The 26,333-nt window shown below is 40.9% G+C and overlaps 1 protein-coding gene across 1 annotated transcript in view; it reads left to right on the top strand.

Moving 5' to 3' along the window:
- RCOR1 (REST corepressor 1) overlaps positions 1 to 20,395 on the top strand; it is a 334,186-nt gene extending 313,791 nt beyond the window's left edge. Inside the window, exons 9-12 of the mRNA XM_053697429.1 lie at positions 6,922 to 6,999; positions 14,762 to 14,819; positions 14,924 to 15,153; positions 16,670 to 20,395. Coding sequence (XP_053553404.1) covers positions 6,922 to 6,999; positions 14,762 to 14,819; positions 14,924 to 15,153; positions 16,670 to 16,708 — 405 coding nt within the window. The 3' untranslated portion in view covers positions 16,709 to 20,395. The remainder of the gene's footprint in view (positions 1 to 6,921; positions 7,000 to 14,761; positions 14,820 to 14,923; positions 15,154 to 16,669) is intronic.
- Positions 20,396 to 26,333: the final 5,938 nt, after the last annotated feature.

The raw sequence follows: 26,333 nt of genomic DNA, 5'->3' as shown, positions 1-26,333 counted from the left end.
CGGCTCCGGTTCCGTTATTTTAAGGGTTAAAGCTTCCAAATTTGGTGTGCAATACTTTCTCCAACATAGGTGTGTCCGGTCCACGGCGTCATCCTTACTTGTGGGATATTCTCTTCCCCAACAGGAAATGGCAAAGAGCCCAGCAAAGCTGGTCACATGATCCCTCCTAGGCTCCGCCTACCCCAGTCATTCTCTTTGCCGTTGTACAGGCAACATCTCCACGGAGATGGCTTAGAGTTTTTTAGTGTTTAACTGTAGTTTTTCATTATTCAATCAAGAGTTTGTTATTTTCAAATAGTGCTGGTACGTACTATTTACTCAGAAACAGAAATGAGATGAAGAATTCTGTTTGTATGAGGAAAATGATTTTAGCAACCGTAACTAAAATCCATGGCTGTTCCACACAGGACTGTTGAGAGCAATTAACTTCAGTTGGGGGAACAGTGTGCAGTCTCTTACTGCTTGAGGTATGACACATTCTAACAAGACGATGTAATGCTGTAAGACACTGTGGTGAACATTTGGTGAATTTTGAACAATTCCTTCATGTTTTTTCGCAATTGCAGTAATAAAGTGTGTTCAGTTTAAAATTTAAAGTGACAGTAACGGTTTTATTTTAAAACGTTTTTTGTACTTTGTTATCAAGTTTATGCCTGTTTAACATGTCTGAACTACCAGATAGACTGTGTTCTGAATGTGGGGAAGCCAGTATTCCTATTCATTTAAATAAATGTGATTTATGTGACAATGACAATGATGCCCAAGATGATTCCTCAAGTGAGGGGAGTAAGCATGGTACTGCATCATTCCCTCCTTCGTCTACACGAGTCTTGCCCACTCAGGAGGCCCCTAGTACATCTAGCGCGCCAATACTCCTTACTATGCAACAATTAACGGCTGTAATGGATAATTCTGTCAAAAACATTTTAGCCAAAATGAACACTTATCAGCGTAAGCGCGACTGCTCTGTTTTAGATACTGAAGAGCATGACGACGCTGATAATATTATTTCTGAAGGGCCCCTAACCCAGTCTGATGGGGCCAGGGAGGTTTTGTCTGAGGGAGAAATTACTGATTCAGGGAACATTTCTCAACAAGCTGAACCTGATGTGATTACATTTAAATTTAAGTTGGAACATCTCCGCATTCTGCTTAAGGAGGTATTATCCACTCTGGATGATTGTGACAAGTTGGTCATCCCAGAGAAACTATGTAAAATGGACAAGTTCCTAGAGGTGCCGGGGCTCCCAGAAGCTTTTCCTATACCCAAGCGGGTGGCGGACATTGTTAATAAAGAATGGGAAAGGCCCGGTATTCCTTTCGTCCCTCCCCCCATATTTAAAAAATTGTTTCCTATGGTCGACCCCAGAAAGGACTTATGGCAGACAGTCCCCAAGGTCGAGGGAGCGGTTTCCACTTTAAACAAACGCACCACTATACCCATAGAGGATAGTTGTGCTTTCAAAGATCCTATGGATAAAAAATTAGAAGGTTTGCTTAAAAAGATGTTTGTTCAGCAGGGTTACCTTCTACAACCAATTTCATGCATTGTCCCTGTCGCTACAGCCGCATGTTTCTGGTTCGATGAGCTGATAAAGGCGGTTGATAGTGATTCTCCTCCTTATGAGGAGATTATGGACAGAATCAATGCTCTCAAATTGGCTAATTCTTTCACCCTAGACGCCACTTTGCAATTGGCTAGGTTAGCGGCTAAGAATTCTGGGTTTGCTATTGTGGCGCGCAGAGCGCTTTGGTTGAAATCTTGGTCGGCTGATGCGTCTTCCAAGAACAAGCTACTTAACATTCCTTTCAAGGGGAAAACGCTGTTTGGCCCTGACTTGAAAGAGATTATCTCTGATATCACTGGGGGTAAGGGCCACGCCCTTCCTCAGGATCGGCCTTTCAAGGCAAAAAATAAACCTAATTTTCGTCCCTTTCGTAGAAACGGACCAGCCCAAAGTGCTACGTCCTCTAAGCAAGAGGGTAATACTTCTCAAGCCAAGCCAGCTTGGAGACCAATGCAAGGCTGGAACAAGGGAAAGCAGGCCAAGAAACCTGCCACTGCTACCAAGACAGCATGAAATGTTGGCCCCCGATCCGGGACCGGATCTGGTGGGGGGCAGACTCTCTCTCTTCGCTCAGGCTTGGGCAAGAGATGTTCTGGATCCTTGGGCGCTAGAAATAGTCTCCCAAGGTTATCTTCTGGAATTCAAGGGACTTCCCCCAAGGGGGAGGTTCCACAGGTCTCAGTTGTCTTCAGACCACATAAAAAGACAGGCATTCTTACATTGTGTAGAAGACCTGTTAAAAATGGGAGTGATTCATCCTGTTCCATTAAGAGAACAAGGGATGGGGTTCTACTCCAATCTGTTCATAGTTCCCAAAAAAGAGGGAACGTTCAGACCAATCTTAGATCTCAAGATCTTAAACAAGTTTCTCAAGGTTCCATCGTTCAAGATGGAAACCATTCGAACTATTCTTCCTTCCATCCAGGAAGGTCAATTCATGACCACGGTGGATTTAAAGGATGCGTATCTACATATTCCTATCCACAAGGAACATCATCGGTTCCTAAGGTTCGCATTCCTGGACAAGCATTACCAGTTCGTGGCGCTTCCTTTCGGATTAGCCACTGCTCCAAGGATTTTCACAAAGGTACTAGGGTCCCTTCTAGCTGTGCTAAGACCAAGGGGCATTTCTGTAGTACCTTACTTGGACGACATTCTGATTCAAGCGTCGTCCCTTCCTCAAGCAAAGGCTCACACGGACATTGTCCTGGCCTTTCTCAGATCTCACGGATGGAAAGTGAACGTGGAAAAGAGTTCTCTATCTCCGTCAACAAGGGTTCCCTTCTTGGGAACAATAATAGACTCCTTAGAAATGAGGATTTTTCTGACAGAGGCCAGAAAAACAAAACTTCTAGACTCTTGTCGGATACTTCATTCCGTTCCTCTTCCTTCCATAGCTCAGTGCATGGAAGTGATCGGGTTGATGGTAGCGGCAATGGACATAGTTCCTTTTGCGCGCATTCATCTAAGACCATTACAACTGTGCATGCTCAGTCAGTGGAATGGGGACTATACAGACTTGTCTCCGAAGATACAAGTAAATCAGAGGACCAGAGACTCACTCCGTTGGTGGCTGTCCCTGGACAACCTGTCACAAGGGATGACATTCCGCAGACCAGAGTGGGTCATTGTCACGACCGACGCCAGTCTGATGGGCTGGGGCGCGGTCTGGGGATCCCTGAAAGCTCAGGGTCTTTGGTCTCGGGAAGAATCTCTTCTACCGATAAATATTCTGGAACTGAGAGCGATATTCAATGCTCTCAAGGCTTGGCCTCAGCTAGCGAGGGCCAAGTTCATACGGTTTCAATCAGACAACATGACAACTGTTGCGTACATCAACCATCAGGGGGGAACAAGGAGTTCCCTAGCGATGGAAGAAGTGACCAAAATCATTCTATGGGCGGAGTCTCACTCCTGCCACCTGTCTGCTATCCACATCCCAGGAGTGGAAAATTGGGAAGCGGATTTTCTGAGTCGTCAGACATTACATCCGGGGGAGTGGGAACTCCATCCGGAAATCTTTGCCCAAGTCACTCAGCTGTGGGGCATTCCAGACATGGATCTGATGGCCTCTCGTCAGAACTTCAAAGTTCCTTGCTACGGGTCCAGATCCAGGGATCCCAAGGCGGCTCTAGTGGATGCACTAGTAGCACCTTGGACCTTCAAACTAGCTTATGTGTTCCCACCGTTTCCTCTCATCCCCAGGCTGGTAGCCAGGATCAATCAGGAGAGGGCGTCGGTGATCTTGATAGCTCCTGCGTGGCCACGCAGGACTTGGTATGCAGATCTGGTGAATATGTCATCGGCTCCACCTTGGAAGCTACCTTTGAGACGAGACCTGCTTGTTCAGGGTCCGTTCGAACATCCGAATCTGGTTTCACTCCAGCTGACTGCTTGGAGATTGAACGCTTGATCTTATCGAAGCGAGGGTTCTCAGATTCTGTTATCGATACTCTTGTTCAGGCCAGAAAGCCTGTAACTAGAAAGATTTACCACAAAATTTGGAAAAAATATATCTGTTGGTGTGAATCTAAAGGATTCCCTTGGGACAAGGTTAAGATTCCTAAGATTTTATCCTTCCTTCAAGAAGGATTGGAAAAAGGATTATCTGCAAGTTCCCTGAAGGGACAGATTTCTGCCTTGTCTGTGTTACTTCACAAAAAGCTGGCAGCTGTGCCAGATGTTCAAGCTTTTGTTCAGGCTCTGGTTAGAATTAAGCCTGTTTACAAACCTTTGACTCCTCCTTGGAGTCTCAATTTAGTTCTTTCAGTTCTTCAGGGGGTTCCGTTTGAACCCTTACATTCCGTTGATATTAAGTTATTATCTTGGAAAGTTTTATTTTTAGTTGCAATTTCTTCTGCTAGAAGAGTTTCAGAATTATCTGCTCTGCAGTGTTCTCCTCCTTATCTGGTGTTCCATGCAGATAAGGTGGTTTTACGTACTAAACCTGGTTTTCTTCCAAAAGTTGTTTCTAACAAAAACATTAACCAGGAGATTATCGTACCTTCTCTGTGTCCGAAACCAGTTTCAAAGAAGGAACGTTTGTTGCACAATTTGGATGTTGTTCGCGCTCTAAAATTCTATTTAGATGCTACAAAGGATTTTAGACAAACATCTTCCTTGTTTGTTGTTTATTCCGGTAAAAGGAGAGGTCAAAAAGCAACTTCTACCTCTCTCTCTTTGTGGATTAAAAGCATCATCAGATTGGCTTACGAGACTGCCGGACGGCAGCCTCCCGAAAGAATCACAGCTCATTCCACTAGGGCTGTGGCTTCCACATGGGCCTTCAAGAACGAGGCTTCTGTTGATCAGATATGTAGGGCAGCGACTTGGTCTTCACTGCACACTTTTACCAAATTTTACAAGTTTGATACTTTTGCTTCTTCTGAGGCTATTTTTGGGAGAAAGGTTTTGCAAGCCGTGGTGCCTTCCATTTAGGTGACCTGATTTGCTCCCTCCCTTCATCCGTGTCCTAAAGCTTTGGTATTGGTTCCCACAAGTAAGGATGACGCCGTGGACCGGACACACCTATGTTGGAGAAAACAGAATTTATGTTTACCTGATAAATTACTTTCTCCAACGGTGTGTCCGGTCCACGGCCCGCCCTGGTTTTTTTAATCAGGTCTGATATTTTATTTTCTTTAACTACAGTCACCACGGTACCATATGGTTTCTCCTATGCAAATATTCCTCCTTAACGTCGGTCGAATGACTGGGGTAGGCGGAGCCTAGGAGGGATCATGTGACCAGCTTTGCTGGGCTCTTTGCCATTTCCTGTTGGGGAAGAGAATATCCCACAAGTAAGGATGACGCCGTGGACCGGACACACCGTTGGAGAAAGTAATTTATCAGGTAAACATAAATTCTGTTTTTTTTTTGTGCAGACAGACGTTTCCTCCAGGGGAATGGTCCCTTCATCCCGAGATGTTTGCAGAGATCTGCAGCAGATGGATAGATCTCATGGCATTCAGACTCAATTGCAAACTACCCAGATACGGGTCACGATCCAGGGATCCCCAGAGGCAACTGATAGATGCCTTGGCGGTAGCCTGGGACTTCAACCTAATTTACATATTTCCACGTTACCTCTTCTTCCTCTGTTAGTGGCCCACATCAAGCAGGAGCAAGCTTCGGCTATTCTGATTGCTCCATCATGGCCGTGGAGGACGTGGTTTGCGGATCTGGTGGCAATGTCGTCATCTCCACTGTGGAAGTTACCTTGTTGCAGGGATCTGCTAGTTCAAGGTCCATTTCTACATCAAAATCTCGATTCTCTGAGGCTGACTGCGTGGAGATTGAACGTCTAGTCTTAGCCAATAGACGATTTTAGGTAAGGGTGATTGACACTCTCTCGGAACGAGGATATCCATGGCATAAGGTCAGGGTATCCAGGATTTTGGCCTTTCTCCAGGACGGTCTGGATAAGGGTCTTGCCGCCATTTCCCTAAGGGGACAGATCTTTTATCTGGACTGTTGCATAAGAAGCTTGCGGAGCTTCCTGACATTCAGCCCTTTGTTCAGACGCTGGTTAGGATCAGGCCTGTCTTCAGGAACCTGGCTCCTCCTTGGAGCTTAAACTTGGTTCTTAAGGTTTTGCAGAGGGCTCCGTTTGAGCCTATGCATTCTCTTGACATTAAGGTTCTTTTGTGGAAAGTCCTATTATTACTAGCTATTGCATCGGCACGCAGAGTCTGAGTTGGCAGGGATCATACTCCGCTTTCTCAGAGATTTGAAATAGCAAAAAAATGTATTATATATCATACTTGTTTCGCTCTCATTACTCGTGGACTTCACTGCTTTTGTATTTAGTTTCCCAGGAGTAATGCATTATGGACTCTCTACGCCTGTATGAAAGAAGACGTAATTTATGCTTAACTGAAAAATTAATCTTTCATGGTGGTCCACTAGAACCCACCCTGTTTTTTGTTTTATTCTTCTGATGGTAGTTCCCCCCCCCTCCCCCCGCTCCTTTTTTTTTTGCTTGGCTATACTTTAGACTAGTTTCTAGTAAGGTGGGAGGGATTCTATAGAGCTTTTAGGTTTTGGAAATCTTTGCCGCCTCCTAGTGATCAGGGAGAGTTATTCCCAGGTGTAATGGATCGTTAAATTTGTTGTTTTTACCTTGGGAGCTGTGTATCTTATTTATTCGGAGGTGACAAATATATCTCCGTGCTGGTGAGTCTCTGAGAATCGGGCCCATAGTGTTACTAATAAAATTCTATTACATAAATCTTTGTCACGGGGATGGCATAAGTTAAAAATGATCTTAAGTGCAGGATGGTGTACATGCTGTGTCAATGGCTATGCATATGTATGCACCAGTTAAAGAGCTTTCAATTATGTCCTTTTTCAGATTCAAAATATCAAACAAACAAATAGTGCTCTCAAGGAGAAACTGCAGGGTGGAATAGAGGAATATAGGCTTCCTGAGGTAAGCATATATACCTTGAAATTTATGTGAGTGTATAGTGTTTCACTAGACTTGTGTGCTTTTCCAACATATTCTTTAATGGAACAGATCTTTAGGGTTCTATTATTAAAGGGACAGTTTACAATCCTTTTAATTATGCATTAATGATATGAGTGTGAATTCCCCATCTGAAATATTTCATACCCCATCCTTGCAATAGAGTCAGCTTGCTCTCCTGCTCAGCGTTTGGCTACTGAGTATTGGCTGGGCCGCCAGGTGGCGTCACTGGAACTGTGAACACGTAGCTGAGCAAAATAAAAGCTTGTGCGTGTTCCTAGCTTGTCAGAAATAGTCACAGATTGTTTCTGACAGCTGTGCTGATGCCCATTTTATACATTTATATACATTTATATACATTTATATACATTTATATACATTTATATACATTTATATACATTTATATACATTTTATACATTTATATACATGTTTATACAATTATACAGAAAATCTAAAACATGACAACTGATTTTAATACATGATGATAAAGGTTCTGATATACTGCCTAGAGTTACAGCTCTCATTAATTGTTACTTGCAGTGCACTATGCTTCAGCATAAGGTGTTACAAGACGTACTGCCCACTTTAACAGCTGCGCAAAGTTGATGTGTCAAACTATATCCACTATCACCGGAGTTTTGCACAGCAATGTAAAAGTTATGCACTTGTGCACATGCTCACTGGAACTAGCACGCATGCTCCATGACCATTATGCTCTTTAAAGGGACGTGAAACCCAATTTTTTTCTTTCATGATTTTTAAACCACTTTCCATTTACTTCTATTATCTAATTTGCTTCATTCTCTTGATATCATTTGTTGAAAAGCATAGTGATTGCCTCACCCATGTGCATTGCTATTTCTTCAACTAAGGATATCTAAAGAATATCTAAAGAATGAAGGACAATAGATAATAGAAGTAAATTGGAATATTGTTTTAAATTTTATTCGCATGTCCCTTTAAACTTTGCATCAATTTAGCATATGGGGGTGCGATGTGCCACAAGTATACCTTTTCTTCTGTTATGTGTGATCAGTCCACGGGTCATCATTACTTCTGGGATATAACTCCTCCCCAACAGGAAATGCAAGAGGATTCACCCAGCAGAGCTGCATATAGCTCCTCCCCTCTACGTCACTCCCAGTCATTCTCTTGCACCCAACGACTAGATAGGATGTGTGAGAGGACTATGGTGATTATACTTAGTTTTTATAACTTCAATCAAAAGTTTGTTATTTTACAATAGCACCGGAGCGTGTTATTGCCTCTCTGGCAGAGTTGGAAGAAGAATCTACCAGAGTTTTTACTATGATTTTAGCCGGAGTAGTTAAGATCATATTGCTGTTTCTCGGCCATCTGAGGGAGGTAAAAGCTTCAGATCAGGGGACAGCGGGCAGATGAATCGGCATTGAGGTATGTAGCAGTTTTTATTTTCTGAATGGAATTGATGAGAAAATCCTGCCATACCGTTATAATGACATGTATGTATACTCTACACTTCAGTATTCTGGGGATGGTACTTCACTGGAATTACTCTGTAAAAAGTACATTAAACCTTTTAATAGGTATTTATTATGTTAAACGTTTTTGCTGGAATGTAGAATCGTTTGCATTTTCTGAGGTACTGAGTGAATAAATGTTTGGGCATTATTTTTCCACTTGGCAGTTGCTTGTTTTAATTGTGACAGTTTCGTTTCTCTCTCACTGCTGTGTGTGAGGGGGAGGGGCCGTTTTTTTGGCGCTCTTTGCTACGCATCAAAAATTTCCAGTCAGCTACTCTTGTATTTCCTGCATGATCCGGTTCATCTCTAACAGAACTCAGGGGTCTTCAAACTTCTTTGAAGGGAGGTAGATTCTCTCAGCAGAGCTGTGAGACTTATATATTGACTGTGATTAAAAACGTTGCTCTGTTATTTTTACGTTTCAAATTTAATTATTGTTACTTTACTAATGGGAACAAACCTTTGCTAAAAGTTGTGTTGTTTTCAAGGATTGATGCTATAACAGTCTTTCAGTTCATTATTTCAACTGTCATTTAATCGTTTAGTGCTTCTTTGAGGCACAGTACGTTTTTGTTAAATAAGATTGTAACCAAGTTGCAAGTTTATTTGCTAGTGTGTTAAACATGTCTGATTCAGAGGAAGATACCTGTGTCATTTGTTCCAATGCCAAGGTGGAGCCCAATAGAAATTTATGTACTAACTGTATTGATGCTACTTTAAATAAAAGCCAATCTGTACAAATTGAACAAATTTCACCAAACAGCGAGGGGAGAGTTATGCCGACTAACTCGCCTCACGTGTCAGTACCTGCATCTCCCGCCCGGGAGGTGCGTGATATTGTGGCGCCTAGTACATCTGGGCGGCCATTACAGATAACATTACAAGATATGGCTACTGTTATGACTGAAGTTTTGGCTAAATTACCAGAACTAAGGGGCAAGCGTGATCACTCTGGGGTGAGAACAGAGTGCGCTGATAATACTAGAGCCATGTCTGATACTGCGTCACAGCTTGCAGAGCATGAGGACGGAGAGCTTCATTCTGTGGGTGACGGTTCTGATCCAAACAGATTGGATTCAGATATTTCAAATTTTAAATTTAAATTGGAGAACCTCCGTGTATTACTAGGGGAGGTTTTAGCGGCTCTTAATGATTGTAACACTGTTGCAATACCAGAGAAATTGTGTAGGTTGGATAAATACTTTGCGGTACCGGCGAGTACTGACGTTTTTCCTATACCTAAGAGACTAACTGAAATTGTTACTAAGGAGTGGGATAGACCCGGTGTGCCGTTCTCACCCCCTCCAATATTTAGAAAGATGTTTCCAATAGACGCCACCACACGGGACTTATGGCAGACGGTCCCTAAGGTGGAGGGAGCAGTTTCTACTTTAGCTAAGCGTACCACTATCCCGGTGGAGGATAGCTGTGCTTTTTCAGATCCAATGGATAAAAAATTAGAGGGTTACCTTAAGAAAATGTTTGTTCAACAAGGTTTTATATTGCAACCCCTTGCATGCATCGCGCCGATTACGGCTGCGGCAGCATTTTGGATGGAGTCTCTGGAAGAGAACCTTAGTTCAGCTACGCTGGACGACATTACGGACAGGCTTAGAGTCCTTAAACTAGCTAATTCATTCATTTCGGAGGCCGTAGTACATTTAACCAAACTTACGGCTAAGAACTCAGGATTCGCCATTCAGGCACGTAGGGCGCTGTGGCTAAAATCCTGGTCAGCTGATGTAACTTCTAAGTCCAAATTACTTAATATACCTTTCAAAGGGCAAACTTTATTTGGGCCCGGTTTGAAAGAAATTATCGCTGACATTACAGGAGGTAAGGGCCACGCCCTGCCTCAAGACAAAGCCAAAGCTAAGGCTAGACAGTCTAATTTTCGTCCCTTTCGGAATTTCAAAGCAGGAGCAGCACCAACTTCCACTGCACCAAAACAGGAAGGAGCCGTTGCTCGTTACAGACAAGGCTGGAAACCTAACCAGTCCTGGAACAAGGGCAAGCAGGCCAGGAAACCTGCTGCTGCCCCTAAGACAGCATGAATCGAGGGCCCCCGATCCGGGACCGGATCTAGTGGGGGGCAGACTCTCTCTCTTCGCCCAGGCTTGGGCAAGAGACGTTCAGGATCCCTGGGCGCTAGAGATCATATCTCAGGGATACCTTCTAGACTTCAAATTCTCTCCCCCAAGAGGGAGATTTCATCTGTCAAGGTTGTCAACAAACCAGATAAAGAAAGAAGCGTTTCTACGCTGTGTACAAGATCTGTTATTAATGGGAGTGATCCATCCGGTTCCGCGGTCGGAACAAGGACAAGGGTTTTACTCAAACCTGTTTGTGGTTCCCAAAAAAGAGGGAACTTTCAGGCCAATCTTGGATTTAAAGATCCTAAACAAATTCCTAAGAGTTCCATCGTTCAAAATGGAAACTATTCGGACAATCTTACCCATGATCCAAAAGGGTCAGTACATGACCACAGTGGATTTAAAGGATGCTTACCTTCACATACCGATTCACAAAGATCATTACCGGTATCTAAGGTTTGCCTTCTTAGACAAGCATTACCAGTTTGTAGCTCTTCCATTCGGATTGGCTACGGCTCCAAGAATCTTCACAAAGGTTCTGGGTGCCCTTCTGGCGGTACTAAGACCGCGAGGAATTTCGGTAGCTCCGTACCTAGACGACATTCTGATACAAGCTTCAAGCTTTCAAACTGCCAAGTCTCATACAGAGTTAGTTCTGGCATTTCTAAGGTCGCATGGATGGAAAGTGAACGAAAAGAAGAGTTCTCTCTTTCCTCTCACAAGAGTTCCATTCTTGGGGACTCTTATAGATTCTGTAGAAATGAAGATTTATCTGACAGAAGACAGATTAACAAAGCTTCTAAATGCATGCCGTGTCCTTCATTCCATTCAACTCCCGTCAGTAGCTCAATTCATGGAGGTGATCGGCTTAATGGTAGCAGCAATGGACATAGTACCCTTTGCACGTCTACATCTCAGACCGCTGCAATTGTGCATGCTGAGTCAGTGGAATGGGGATTACTCAGACTTGTCCCCTACTCTGAATCTGGATCAAGAGACCAGAATCTCTCTTCTATGGTGGCTTTCTCGGCCACATCTGTCCAGGGGGATGCCATTCAGCAGGCCGGACTGGACAATTGTAACAACAGACGCCAGCCTACTAGGTTGGGGCGCTGTCTGGAATTCTCTGAAGGCTCAGGGACAATGGAATCAGGAGGAAAGTCTCCTACCAATAAACATTTTGGAATTGAGAGCAGTTCTCAATGCCCTTCTGGCTTGGCCCCAGTTAAAAACTCGGGGGTTCATCAGGTTTCAGTCGGACAACATCACGACTGTAGCTTACATCAACCATCAAGGAGGGACAAGAAGCTCCCTAGCAATGATGGAAGTATCAAAGATAATTCGCTGGGCAGAGTCTCACTCTTGCCACCTGTCAGCAATCCACATCCCGGGAGTGGAGAACTGGGAGGCGGATTTCTTGAGTCGCCAGACTTTTCATCCGGGGGAGTGGGAACTTCATCCGGAGGTCTTTGCCCAAATACTTCGACGTTGGGGCAAACCAGAGATAGATCTCATGGCGTCTCGCCAGAACGCCAAACTTCCTCGCTACGGGTCCAGATCCAGGGATCCGGGAGCGGTTCTGATAGATGCTTTGACAGCACCTTGGAACTTCGGGATGGCTTATGTGTTTCCACCCTTCCCGCTGCTTCCTCGATTGATTGCCAAAATCAAACAGGAGAGAGCATCAGTGATTCTAATAGCGCCTGCATGGCCACGCAGGACTTGGTATGCAGATCTAGTGGACATGTCATCCTGTCCGCCTTGGTCTCTACCTCTGAAACAGGACCTTCTGATACAGGGTCCATTCAAACATCAAAATCTAACTTCTCTGAAGCTGACTGCTTGGAAATTGAACGCTTGATTTTATCAAAACGTGGTTTTTCTGAGTCGGTTATTGATACCCTGATACAGGCTAGGAAGCCTGTTACCAGAAGGATTTACCATAAGATATGGCGTAAATACCTATACTGGTGCGAATCCAAAGGTTACTCCTGGAGTAAGGTTAGGATTCCTAGGATATTGTCCTTTCTACAAGAAGGTTTAGAAAAGGGTTTATCGGCTAGTTCATTAAAGGGACAGATCTCAGCTCTGTCCATCTTGTTGCACAGGCGTCTGTCAGAAAATCCAGACGTCCTGGCCTTTTGTCAGGCTTTAGCTAGAATCAAGCCTGTGTTTAAAACTGTTGCTCCGCCATGGAGTTTAAACCTTGTTCTTAACGTTCTACAAGGAGTTCCATTTGAACCCTTTCATTCCGTTGATATAAAGTTGTTATCTTGGAAAGTGTTATTTTTAATGGCTATTTCTTCGGCTCGGAGAGTCTCTGAGTTATCAGCTTTACATTGTGATTCTCCTTATTTGATTTTTCATTCAGATAAGGTAGTTCTGCGTACTAAACCTGGGTTCTTACCTAAGGTAGTCACTAACAGGAACATCAATCAAGAGATCGTGGTTCCTTCCCTGTGCCCGAATCCTTCTTCAAAGAAGGAACGTCTTCTACACAATCTGGATGTAGTTCGTGCCCTCAAGTTCTACTTGCAGGCAACTAAGGATTTTCGACAAACGTCTTCCCTGTTTGTCGTGTACTCTGGTCAGAGGAGAGGTCATAAGGCTTCGGCTACCTCTCTCTCCTTCTGGCTTCGTAGCATAATTCGTTTAGCCTATGAGACTGCTGGACAGCAGCCTCCTGAAAGAATTACAGCTCATTCTACTAGAGCTGTGGCTTCCACTTGGGCCTTTAAGAATGAGGCCTCTGTTGAACAGATTTGCAAGGCTGCAACTTGGTCTTCGCTTCATACTTTTTCCAAATTTTACAAATTTGACACTTTTGCTTCTTCGGAGGCTATTTTTGGGAGAAAGGTTCTTCAGGCAGTGGTTCCTTCTGTATAATGAGCCTGCCTATCCCTCCCGTCATCCGTGTACTTTTGCTTTGGTATTGGTATCCCAGAAGTAATGATGACCCGTGGACTGATCACACATAACAGAAGAAAACATAATTTATGCTTACCTGATAAATTCCTTTCTTCTGTTGTGTGATCAGTCCACGGCCCGCCCTGTTTTTTAAGGCAGGTAAATATTTTTTAAATTATACTCCAGTCACCACTTCACCCTTGGTTTCTCCTTTCTCGTTGATTCTTGGTCGAATGACTGGGAGTGACGTAGAGGGGAGGAGCTATATGCAGCTCTGCTGGGTGAATCCTCTTGCATTTCCTGTTGGGGAGGAGTTATATCCCAGAAGTAATGATGACCCGTGGACTGATCGCACAACAGAAGAAAGGAATTTATCAGGTAAGCATAAATTATGTTTTTGCTCTGCCCTTCTCTGAGGGCATCCCTGTGTTGCATCACCAAGACACTGGAGTGGGGTATTAAGTCAGAAATTACATTTCTATTTGTAATTTTCAGTGCTTATGTGTTTTTTGTAAGGTGTTTTTTTTTTGTTTTGTTTTTTCCTGTTGATGAACTTATTCATTCATGTAACTAAACTGGCACTTTAAAGGGACAGTATACACCAATTTTCATAGAACTGCATGTAATATACACTACTATAAAGAAAAATATGCACAGATACTGATCTAAGAATCCAGTATAAAACCTTTTAAAAACTTACTTAGAAGCTCCCAGTTTAGCACTGTTGATGCAGTTAGGCTAGGACACCTAGTGAAAGGGGCTGGGAAAACAAGATCCCCCCCCCTTTCCCTGCATATGAAAGGACTGATTACATAAACAGGAGTCTGTAAACAAGTGTATACATCTGAAACTGTGTGGGTGGGGCTTGGTTAGGAGTCTGAAAATCATCACAATGTTATTACCAAATAAGCAAAACTATACATTTTTACAAAAACACTCACAGATCAGTTATATAATTATCTACAAAACATTTATGCAAAGAAAAATCTAGTGTGCAATGTCCCTTTTTAATGACCTAGTGTAAACTTGTTGAATCTTTGCATTGCCTTCCAACTTTGTTTTAAAAACTTTATAGTAAAATGATGAAGTGATCATTACTTTCCCTCCATTTATATACGTTTTTTTTTTTACAGAACTTTTAATAAGAAAGCACTCTAAAATTAACAAATTTTGTTTAAGTATCAACTATAATCTATAAAGCATAATTGTTTCTGATTATGCAGGTTAGTCAAAAGTTTATTGCTCGTTGGACAACGGATGAACAACTTCTTGCAGTACAAGGTTAGATGGTGCTTTCTTATCTCCTCCTTACTTTTTTTTTTTTTTTTCCCCAACGCCTTCATTAACTTTTGACCTTTTTTCATTTTTTTCTTTTAAACCTACAGCCATACGGAAGTATGGACGAGATTTTCAGGCCATTTCAGATGTTATTGGAAATAAATCTGTGGTGCAAGTAAAAAACTTCTTTGTAAATTATCGCCGTCGTTTCAACATTGATCAAGTTTTACAAGAGTGGGAAGCGGAACATGGGAAGACAGAAGAAAATGGTGATTGCACACAAAAGTCTACAAAATTACCAGATGCTGCTTTCAAAATGTCAGACGAAGAAGAGGAGGTAATTTTTCAGTCTAGATTTGAGTTGATAGATTACATGTTTACATCTACCTTTATTCATTAAGCAGAATATTATTGCATACCAGTGTCAACTTCCTAGCCCATGGGGGCCGTAGATGAATATTTTAGAAGCCTTAAAGGGACATTAAACACTAAATGAATGCTAGACTGAAAGATGCATTCAAAGACAAGATTAGGCTGAGAATAACGTGTAGATGTATTTTTGAAAGTTTAATTAGTTTTCTAAATAGTGACAAAATAAGTGTAAAGTTTTAATGTTAATAATACAATGAGAGCGGCCATGTTGTAACTTTGGTTTCTTTCTTTGCTGTGGCCATTTATGGACAGTTAGAAATAGGTTACTAGAGTGTGCAACCAATGGCTGTGTAGAATATATCAGTATTTTGCACTTCCATTTCTAACAGAAGATTTGCAGAGTTTTTTTTTTATATAAGATTTATCATTTTATGTTGCTATCTCAGTGTTTAATGTCCTTTTAAGGGACTCTTATAAATTTGTGGCTATCAAGCAAACAAAATAAAGTTACATAATGGGTTTAGTTAAGGTTGCAGGGTAATTTGTCTGCTCTTCTGACTAGTGGTCACCCCAATTCACATATTTTTTGTTGCGCTTTTTTCCTAGGGCCACAAAACCTATGGCACATGTTGTACTTTCCCTGAAGGGCGTCAAAACCCAGGGCTAAGGGCTGCATATAGTCTTTGAGACATCAGTTGGCCATCCCTGTTATAGACAACAAATTAGATGCAGTGTTCAATGCAAGGCAGCAGCTTCTAAAACAAATTAGATCTTAGCATGTATAAAAATGGATATGGTTGGAGAAGACAAGTAAAATCCTGCCCCTTTATAAATCCCTATAAGACATCAACTCAAGTATATAGTTCAGATTCAATTAATAAAAATACCATTGCAGAAGTACCGTAATTGCAATATTTTTTTGTAGAATTGCAATAAAGTAACATACAAAGTGTGAAATATTTCGTAATAGATTCCATTCTTTTTCAATTGCCTAACTCCCTCACTAATTGCCTTATGTATGTGTGTGTGTGTGTGTGTGCAGGTAAGTATATAAACACCACACATCTGTATGCTCATTGCTGATGAGTCATACATATATCCTCAAGATTGCAGGGGGACAAGTTCTCAAGTAGAGAACCTGATCGATTGCAATCGCCACTTGTGATGCAGCATCGCATGGCAAAAGGCAACATCGCACAAGAGCTCTCTTGTGCAGTTCTTCCCCTTGCTCTTGGGCAAGCAGAGCATGTCTATTATCCTAAACAAGTGAATGTTGAGATGGTTTATTTCTAACTTTGAGGTGGTGGAGAGAATAAAGAATCCGTTTCAGCTTCCTAAATATGTAGTTGCTGACTGTAACATTTTGTTACAATTTTATTAGTTTTTTGGCTTGTTTAGACAAGTATCTCTAACAGAATATAATTATAACAATGTTCTTGCACTATGGTATATTCACCTTTATACTTTATTTCCTCCTACAGGCTTCTCCTTTAGACGTCAGATACACCTCTGAATCATGAGTATAAATGGGGACCAAGGATTGTTACTCTTGACTACTTACGTTGCCCAGAAAATCAGGTATTACAAACTCAGCATGCCATCTGCATCATTTGTGGACAAGCAGCTATTACCAAAAAGGCAAATCCTTCCAGCCCTCCTGACATCTGCCTTAATCATCTCTAGTACCTACGCACTGCTTCCACTTCTGCTAATGAGGCCAGAGATGGATTACTTTATCAGCAACTATAAACTATGGATCATGAAGCCTTTGCAATCTGTACATATTCACGGATTATTGGAATACTTCTATAGCTTTAGCAACTGCCAGCTGATAATGGCTGTTAAATATTGATACTGACTGCATGAGTACGTCAACCTTGCTTTGGATGTTGTATAATAGTTTAGCATTAATATTAAAAATTCCTGTACACGTGACAACCTTTTCTTTCTTAAAAACAAAATATGACTACAAATGACGTAACAAAAAACACAGCTTGGTTGAACAGCAGTAAAAGCATTACTTACATTTATATGTGAATGTGCTTTACTTGATTTTTGGTAAATCTTATGTATTCCTGGGTTTCGGGACTTGTATGTAATGTCACTTCTCTCTTTGACTTTTTTAGTATTTGCATTGTTTACCCATGTTATTTTATTTAGCCTTCAAATTCATTCTTTGGTTTCTCTACGGATAACCTTCAAGGTATAATTTAGTAATTCTTTAGATGCATCCTTTGCAGTCAGGTAAATAACACTCTGCTGCCTTTTTTATACATTGTATTCATTTTATTTTTTTAATTGTGTTTTGAAAAGTCTAAATTTTATGTGGGATTTGGAACAGATCTGCTTTGCATGGTGATCTTTATGGCCAAATTTGTGTGCATTATTTAGATACCCTTAAAATACATAGTTATGCATGTTTAAATGGTCTGTTCCATACATTTTATTTGAGTGTATAATGTATTTCTTACATTTAGGGGTAACCTATTATTCTGTCCTTTTTATTAAAGTTCGGTATCATTATTTTTTATTAAATATACAAAGGGTGTAAAAGGATTATGATAATGTTTCTTCCCCTAATACATCATGTTCTGATTTTCTACAGTATTCAGGCTAAATGGTCATCGTACATATTGGTAAAAGGAGCCACATTTAGAATGCATTTTTACCAAAAACTGACAAAACACAATTGTTTCTTTTTTTAAATTAATAGCACATTAACATCCCCTTATGTTCTCCAGTTTTCTGTAGTTGTTGTTTATACCCCGCAACATACTACACAGTGATCAGTACAGCATCTCATTTTGATCTGACCCTATTTGACCGCCACAAATGATAATAAACATTGGGTGTATCACTTGTATCAACTAGCTAAAGGACGGTTTTCAGTGTTCAGATATTTTTGTTTTTTATAGATCTTTTGCAATGCAGTTCTTAGTTGCTGATTATAATATTTACATTAATCACTTTAATATCCCTTTCTATCTGACCTTATGTGCCTTCAGCATTTTTGATTCAAGATAATCAGATTAGGGTTTCTTCGCTGTTTGATATTTTATCTGGTGAAGCTTGGAGTCGAATCTCATTCGATCGATTTACAACACAATCATTGTTTCTTGCATTTAGAGCAAGAATGTTTGTGGAAAAAAATAACCAAAGATAATTTGGTGGAATAAAATAATTGGGCATTGCCCAAATGGCATATTCTTGAGAGAACACGGACAGATGATGCTACAGTGTACAGAAGATAGGCCTTTTGCAATATTACTTTAAAGGGATAGTAATTTGTAAAAAAAAATTGAATTGCATATGAGAGGGCACTCTAAAAATGTAAACTATTTTTATTACTTTTTTTTTTCTTTTGAAGATAAGAAGTGCCGATGAGCTTGTATCCCATAGGAAAAAAATTACTTTTAATGTCCTTTTTAAATGTGAATTGTCACAAGGTTTAAGGCAAGAAAGTGCTGTAAGTACATAATGAACATATAAAACTTGAGATAATCTGATGTATAAAGTACTAGAGGTCAGCATATGAAAGTTGATTTTGTACAAAGTTCTATAATTACTTCTGTCAGTTTTTTTTCTTTAAGGGAAACTAAAGCATAATCACATTAGTGTGTTATTTACCCAGTTACTAATGCAGCTATAGACCTTTTTTTCCCCTTTTTGTTTTTCTTATACTCTGTCGTGAAAAACTATTGACATTTGATACATATGTACAAGCAAGCAAAATAGTCATTGCGGAAATAGTGATGTGATTAGAATCTAGTAAAAGCACTATAGAGACTTACTATACAATGCTTACCCAGGTTACCGCTAATTTCTGTGTGTGTGTGTGTGTATGTGTGTGTGTGTGTATATATATATATATATATATATATATATTATTTTTCTTGTAATTTAGTTTTGTTTTTTTGTTTTTTACAAAAGAGCTGTTTGCATTTTATTTGAATGAGGGTCCACTAAATTCTCACCTAATACATCTTTTATTGTGAAAAATATTAATGTGAATGTTTTTTTTTTTATATATATATATATATTTTGGTGAGAGCGGGAATGTGTTTCTTTAACTATAAGTTATTGTACAAGATATTCTAGCCAAAACAAACCCATAGTTGTACCTTTTTTTTATTTAGCACATATACATTTTTGTAAATAAATATGTGTATTAAGTTTTAGCATACACCATGTTGTTCCTCTCTCACCACGCAAGAGACTTGAATATTATATAATAAACCATAAACATTATTTAGCCTGTGTAGCTGTTTGAGTTAGATATGTTATATATCTCATGGTTTTAATTGCATTGTATGTAAGATTCATACCTGGTATTTATTTTGTTGATAAGGTGCAAATAATGTTTAACAAAAATTGTTTACTAAAGTAAAGCCGCCACAGGCAGTAAGGTACCGTCTGCGATCAACAGCAGAGCTGGTTATAACTGGTAAAATAATATCAAAATGATCTTAGTCTGGTAGCTGCATCTTGTAAGTGGGGAAAATTAGTTTATTCCATTCATACATTACCTTCCTGCAGCTCAGGGAGAGCTGACCTTTCTAATACTGATCAGGGTAATGTTTCTTTGATCAATTAAAATGGCCTTCCTAGAATGCTGAACATGAACTATCAATTTCTTAGTTGAGATGTTTAAGCAAAGAGCAGTGCTAAAGTAATTGGTTTGACGGTAAAGGAATAACCTTAAATGTCATGTCGCTTGAACATAGCAAGAAGCGCGTAAAACAGGAAACCTTTATTTTCCCAAATAAATTATTTTCTCCACTTTTACATCAATGTTTCTATGCGAGTTAAGCACAATTAAAGTTAGGCTTTGTAAGATAAAGGGTCTGCTTAGACTATGCATGTTGTAAATAATAGTGTTTACATATTTTAAATTAAATTTATACTGGAGTGTATACTGTTCAGTTATGTCTGAGCAGTTTTCTTAATTGTGCAGTTTGCTATAAAATTACAGGACAAGAACAACATGCAAAGCTTGTAAAATAATGGGGAAGATACAGTTAAACATGGTGTTGTGATAGATGTGTTGTATGGTTTTATTTTATATATATATTTTTTTGCATACTAGGACTGCTTAGGCACTGATGTTTTTGATGATTGATTTGTTAATATTTTACTGTAAAATATATAGTGAGAGCTGGATTTATTTGTGAAGCGACTACATAATTAAATATATTCTTTATACATGACTAATTTGTTCTGTCTTCTTTAATGAATTCTGATAAGTTTGCGACATAACATCTAATAATGTACATATTGTAGGAGCTTCACCGAAATTAAATACTTACAAAATATTGCTAAATTTAATGGATTGCCTTTTCTATTTCACATTGGTCATACTTATAGATTTGATACTGCTCCTATATTGTATGCTAAATGTTTTGACTGAGTGTTAATCATAATTTAAAAATAATCTTATGGAATATAGGTGGGATTTCCTTGCCCGTAAAGAGATCTAGGATTATCACACTTAAGGGTTATGCATGCTGACATTGCTCTCCAAGAGACCAACCTTTCTGAAAATGAGCATGAAAAATTGAAAAGAGGTTGGGTGGGTACTGTTATCTATACACCAGACACTGGGAGGAAAAGGGGGTTATAGAGAGATTACTTAAAGGTTTAGATGTGAAAATTAATATTACAATTGATGGAGGGGCAGATTCATTATCCTCATTGTTAGCAGTATTGTTTAAGTAACATTTATGGTCCCAATAGTAACAAAAAAGTGTTTCTCTTGTAAGGTGTATCCAGTCCACGGATTCATCCATTACTTGTGGGATATTCTCCTTCCCAACAGGAAGCTGCAAGAGGATCACCCACAGTAGAGCTGTCTATATAGCTCCTCCCCTAACTGCCACCTCTAGTCATTCTCTTGCAGCTCTCGACAAGGGAAGTAGCTAGAGAGATGTGGTGAATTAATGTAGTTTATCTTCAATCAAAAGTTTATTATTTTCAAATGGTACCGGAGTTGTACTATTTTGGCCTCAGGAAGAAAGTTGAAGAAGAGTCTGCCTGAGGTTTTTGATGATCTTAGCGGTTTGTAACTAAGGTCCACTGCTGTTCTCACACATAACTGAAGAGATGGGTAACTTCAGCTGGGGGAATAGCGTGCAGGATTACCTGCTCTGAGGTATGTGCAGTTTAAATTTTTCTAGAGAGATAAGCTAGAAAATGCTGACAGTGCCTGATTTGTTTAAGGTAAGCCTGATTACAGTGATTTAATAATGACTGGTATCATGCTTGCTGTAAAGGGTAATATTTTTGTTATTTACTCTCATTACTTAAAAGATTTAACGTTTGCTTGATGTATATAAACGTTTATTACTAATGGTGATAAAACTTTATCAGTTTTTCCACATGGCTGACTAGATTTTGCCTAGGGATAGTTTTTTAAGGCCCTCTCACTGTGAGTACATGTTGGGAGGGGCCTATTTTCGCGCCCTAAGTGCGCAGTAATTTTTGCAGCTTGAGACATCCAGCTTCCCTGAAGGAGTCCCCTGACATTTAGGACCCCTCTAAAGGGTTTTTGTGCCTTCCAAGTCATTGTATGGGCAGGTAGGAGCCACAGTAGAGCTGTGGCAGTTGGTTGTGACTGTTTAAAAACGGTTATCGTTTTTTTGATCCGGTTTTGAAACTAAGGGGTTAATCATCCATTTGCAAGTGGGTGCAATGCTATTTCAGTCTATTATACACACTGTAAAAATTTCGTAGAATTTACTGCTTTTTTCACTGTTTTGCCGTTTATGCGATTGTTTTTTTCTCTTAAAGTCACAGTACCGTTTTTATTTTTTGCTTGTTCAGTTATTAAAGTGTTTTCCAAGATTGCTGGTCTCATTACTAGTCTGTTTAAACATGTCTGACATAGAGGAAACTCATTGTTCATTATGTTTAGAAGCCATTGTGGAACCCCCTCTTAGAATGTGTACCAAATGCACTGATTTTACTATAGATTACAAAGACCATATTCTGGCTTTAAAAAATGTATCACCAGAATAAATTGACAAGGAGGAAGTTATGCCGTCTAACTCTCCCCTCGTGTCAGAACCTATAACTCCCGCTCAGGGGACGCCAAGTACATCTAGCGCGCCCATTGCATATACCTTACAAGACATGGCGGCAGTTATGAGTCATACCCTTACAGAGGTATTATCTAAACTGCCAGGATTACAAGGAAAGCGAGACAGCTCTGGGACTAGAATAAATACAGAGCTCTCTGATGCTTTAGTGGCTATGTCTGATACACCCTCACAATGTACTGAAGCCGAAGCAGGGGAGCTTCAATCTGTGGGTGATTTTTCTGATTCAGGGAAGATACTTACACCTGATTCTGATATGTCTACATTTAAATTTAAGCTTGAACACCTCCGCATCTTGCTCAGGGAGGTCTTAGCAACTCTGGACGACTGTGACGCTATTGTAGTCCCAGAGAAATTATGTAGATTGGATAAATACTATGCAGTACCTACTTACACTGATGTTTTTCCAATCCCTAAGAGGTTTTCTGAAATTATTACTAAGGAATGGGATAAAAAATTAGAGGGTTACCTTAAGAATTTTTTTATTCAACAAGGTTTTATTCTCTAGCCTCTTGCATGCATTGCCCCAGTCACTGCTGCTGTGGCTTTCTGGTTTGAGTCTCTAGAGGAGACTCTACAGGTTGAAACCCTGTTGGAAGATATTATTGACAAGCTTAAGGCCCTTAAGCTAGCCAATTCATTTGTTTCTGACGCCGTTGTTCATTTAACCAAGCTAACGGCTACAAATTAAGGTTTTGCTATTCAGGCACGTAGGGCGCTATGTCTTAAATCCTGGTCAGCAGACGTTACTTCAAAGTCTAAGCTTCTCAACATTCCCTTCAAGGGGCAGACCCTATTCGGACCTGGACTGAATGAGATCATGTCACGCCCTTCCTCAGGATGGGTCCAACAAATTAAGGACCAAACAGCCTAATTTTCGTTCCTTTTGAAACTTCAAGAGTGGCGCAGCTTCAACTTCCTCTAATACAAAACAAGAGGGAAATTTTGCCCAGTCCAAGCCGGTCTGGGGACCTAACCAGGCTTGGAACAAAGGAAAGCAGGCCAAAAAAACTGCTGCTGCCTCTAAGACAGCATGAAAGATCAGCCCCCGATCCTGTAACGGATCTAGTAGGGGGCAGACTTTCTCTCTTCGCCCAGGCTTGGGCAAGAGATGTCCAGGATCCCTGGGCGTTGGAAATTGTGTCCCAGGGATATCTTCTGGACTTCAAAGCTTCTTTCCCAAAAGGAAGATTTCATCTCTCACAATTATCTGCAAACCAGAGAAAAAGAGAGGCATTCTTACATTGTGTTCAAGACCTCCTAGTTATGGGAGTGATTCAACCATTTCCAAAAGAGGAACAGGGGCACGGCTTCTATTCAAATCTGTTTGTGGTTCCTAAGAAAGAGGGAACCTTCAGACCTATCTTGGATCTCAAAATCCTAAACAAATTTCTCATGGTCCCATCCTTCAAGATGGAGACTATTCGAACCATCCTACCTATGATCCAGGAGGGTCAATATATGACTACTGTGGACTTAAAGGATGCTTATCTGCACATTCCGATACACAGAGATCATCTCAGGTTCGCCTTCCTAGACAGGCATTACCAGTTTGTGGCTCTTCCCTTTGGGTTAGCTACGGCACCAAGAATCTTTACGAAGGTTCTAGGGTCACTCCTAGCGGTCCTAAGGCCGCGGAGTATAGCAGTAGCCCCTTACCTAGACGACATTCTGATACAGGCATCAGATTTTCAAATCGCCAGGTCCCATACGGACATTGTGCTGGCATTCCTGAGGTCTCATGGGTGGAAAGTGAACGAAGAAAAGAGTTCTCTATCCCCTCTCACAAGAGTTTCCTTCCTAGGAACTCTGATAGATTCTGTAGAAATGAAGATTTACCTGACAGAGGCCAGGTTGTCAAAACTTCTAAATTCCTGCCGTGTTCTTTATTCTACTTCTCGCCCTTCAGTGGCTCAGTGTATGGAAGTAATCGCCTTAATGGTAGCGGCAATGGACATAGTGCTGTTTGCCCGCCTACATCTCAGACAGCTGCAACTTTGCATTCTCAGGAATGGGGATTACACAGATTTGTCCCCTCTACTAAATCTGGATCAAGAGACCAGAGATTCTCTTCTCTGGTGGCTATCTCGGGTCCATCTGTCCAAGGGTATGTCCTTCCGCAGGCCAGATTGGACCATAGTAACGACAGATGCCATCCTTCTGGGCTGGGATGCAGTCTGGAACTCCCTGAAGGCTCAGGGCTCATGGACTCAGGAGGAGGCACTCCTTCCGATAAACATTCTGGAACTAAGAGCGATATTCAATGCTCTTCAGGCTTGGCCTCAGCTTGCTGCGGTCAGGTTCATCAGATTTCAGTCGGACAATATCACGACTGTAGCCTACATCAACCATCAAGGGGGAACAAGGAGTCCCCTAGCAATGTTGGAGGTTTCAAAAATAATTCTATGGGCAGAGGTTCACTCTTGCCATCTATCAGCTATCCATATCCCAGGAGTAGAGAACTGGGAGGCGGATTTTCTAAGTCGACAGACTTTTCATCCGGGGGAGTGGGAACTCCATCTGGAGGTGTTTGCACAGTTGATTCAACTTTGGGGCAAACCAGAACTGGATCTCATGGCGTCTCGTCAGAACGCCAAGCTTCCTTGTTATGGATCCAGGTCCAGGGATCCCAAGGCAGCGCTGATAGATGCTCTAGCAGCGCCTTGGTCCTTCAACCTGGCTTATGTGTTTCCACCGTTTCCTCTGCTCCCTCGTCTGATTGCCAAGATCAAGCAGGAGAGAGCTTCGGTGATTTTGATAGCACCTGCGTGGCCATGCAGGACTTGGTATGCAGATCTGGTCGACATGTCATCCCTTCCACCATGGACTCTGCCGCTGAGGCAGGACCTTCTACTTCAGGGTCCTTTCAACCATCCAAATCTAATTTCTCTGCGTCTGACTGCTTGGAGATTGAACGCTTGATTTTATCAAAACGTGGTTTCTCCGAATCAGTCATTGATACCTTAATTCAGGCTTGAAAGCCTGTCACCAGGAAAATCTATCATAAGATATGGTGTAAATATCTTCATTGGTGTGAATCCAAGGGTTACTCATGGAGTAAAGTCAAGATTCCCAGGATATTATCTTTTCTCTAAGAAGGATTGGAGAAGGGATTGTCAGCTAGTTCCTTAAAGGGACAGATTTCTCCAACATTGGTGTGTCCGGTCCACGGCGTCATCCTTACTTGTGGGAATATCTCTTCCCCAACAGGAAATGGTAGAGAGTCCCAGCAAAGCTGTCCACATAGTCCCTCCTAGGCTCCGCCCACCCCAGTCATTCTCTTTGCCGTTGCACAGGCAACATCTCCACGGAGATGGTTAAGAGTATGTGGTGTTTAGTTGTAGTTTTTTTTAATTCTACTATCAAGAGTTTGTTATTTTAAAATAGTGCTGGTATGTACTATTTACTCTGAAACAGAAAGAAATGAAGAGTTCTGTTTGTGAGAGGAAGATGATTTTAGCAGACAGTAACTAAAATAGTTTGCTTTTTCCACATAGGACTGTTGAGATGAAGTAACTTCAGTTGGGGGAAACAGTTAGCAGACTTTTCTGCTTAAGGTATGACTAGCCATATTTCTAACAAGACTGTGTAATGCTGGAAGGCTGTCATTTCCCCTCATGGGGACCGGTAAGCCATTTTCTTAGTCTCAAACAGAATAAAGGGCTTAATATGGGCTATAAAACTGGTAGACACTTTCTCCAACATTGGTGTGTCCGGTCCACAGCGTCATCCTTACTTGTGGGATATTCTCTTCCCCAACAGGAAATGGCAAAGAGTCCCAGCAAAGCTGGTCACATGATCCCTCCTAGGCTCCGCCCACCCCAGTCATTCTCTTTGCCGTTGCACAGGCAAAATCTCCACGGAGATGGTTAAGAGTTTTTTGTAGTTTTATTCTTCTATCAAGTGTTTGTTATTTTAAAATAGTGCTGGTATGTACTATTTACTCTGAAACAGAAAAGGATGAAGATTTCTGTTTGTAAGAGGAAGATGATTTTTAGCAGACAGTAACTAAAATCGATTGCTGTTTCCACACAGGACTGTTGAGATGAAG

The sequence above is a fragment of the Bombina bombina genome, chromosome 1 (genome assembly GCF_027579735.1).
Source record: "Bombina bombina isolate aBomBom1 chromosome 1, aBomBom1.pri, whole genome shotgun sequence".
In the NCBI taxonomy this organism is placed as follows: Eukaryota; Metazoa; Chordata; class Amphibia; order Anura; family Bombinatoridae; genus Bombina; species Bombina bombina.
The sequence above is the reverse complement of the archived record's forward strand: the minus strand, read 5'-3'. Positions and strand labels throughout refer to the sequence as shown.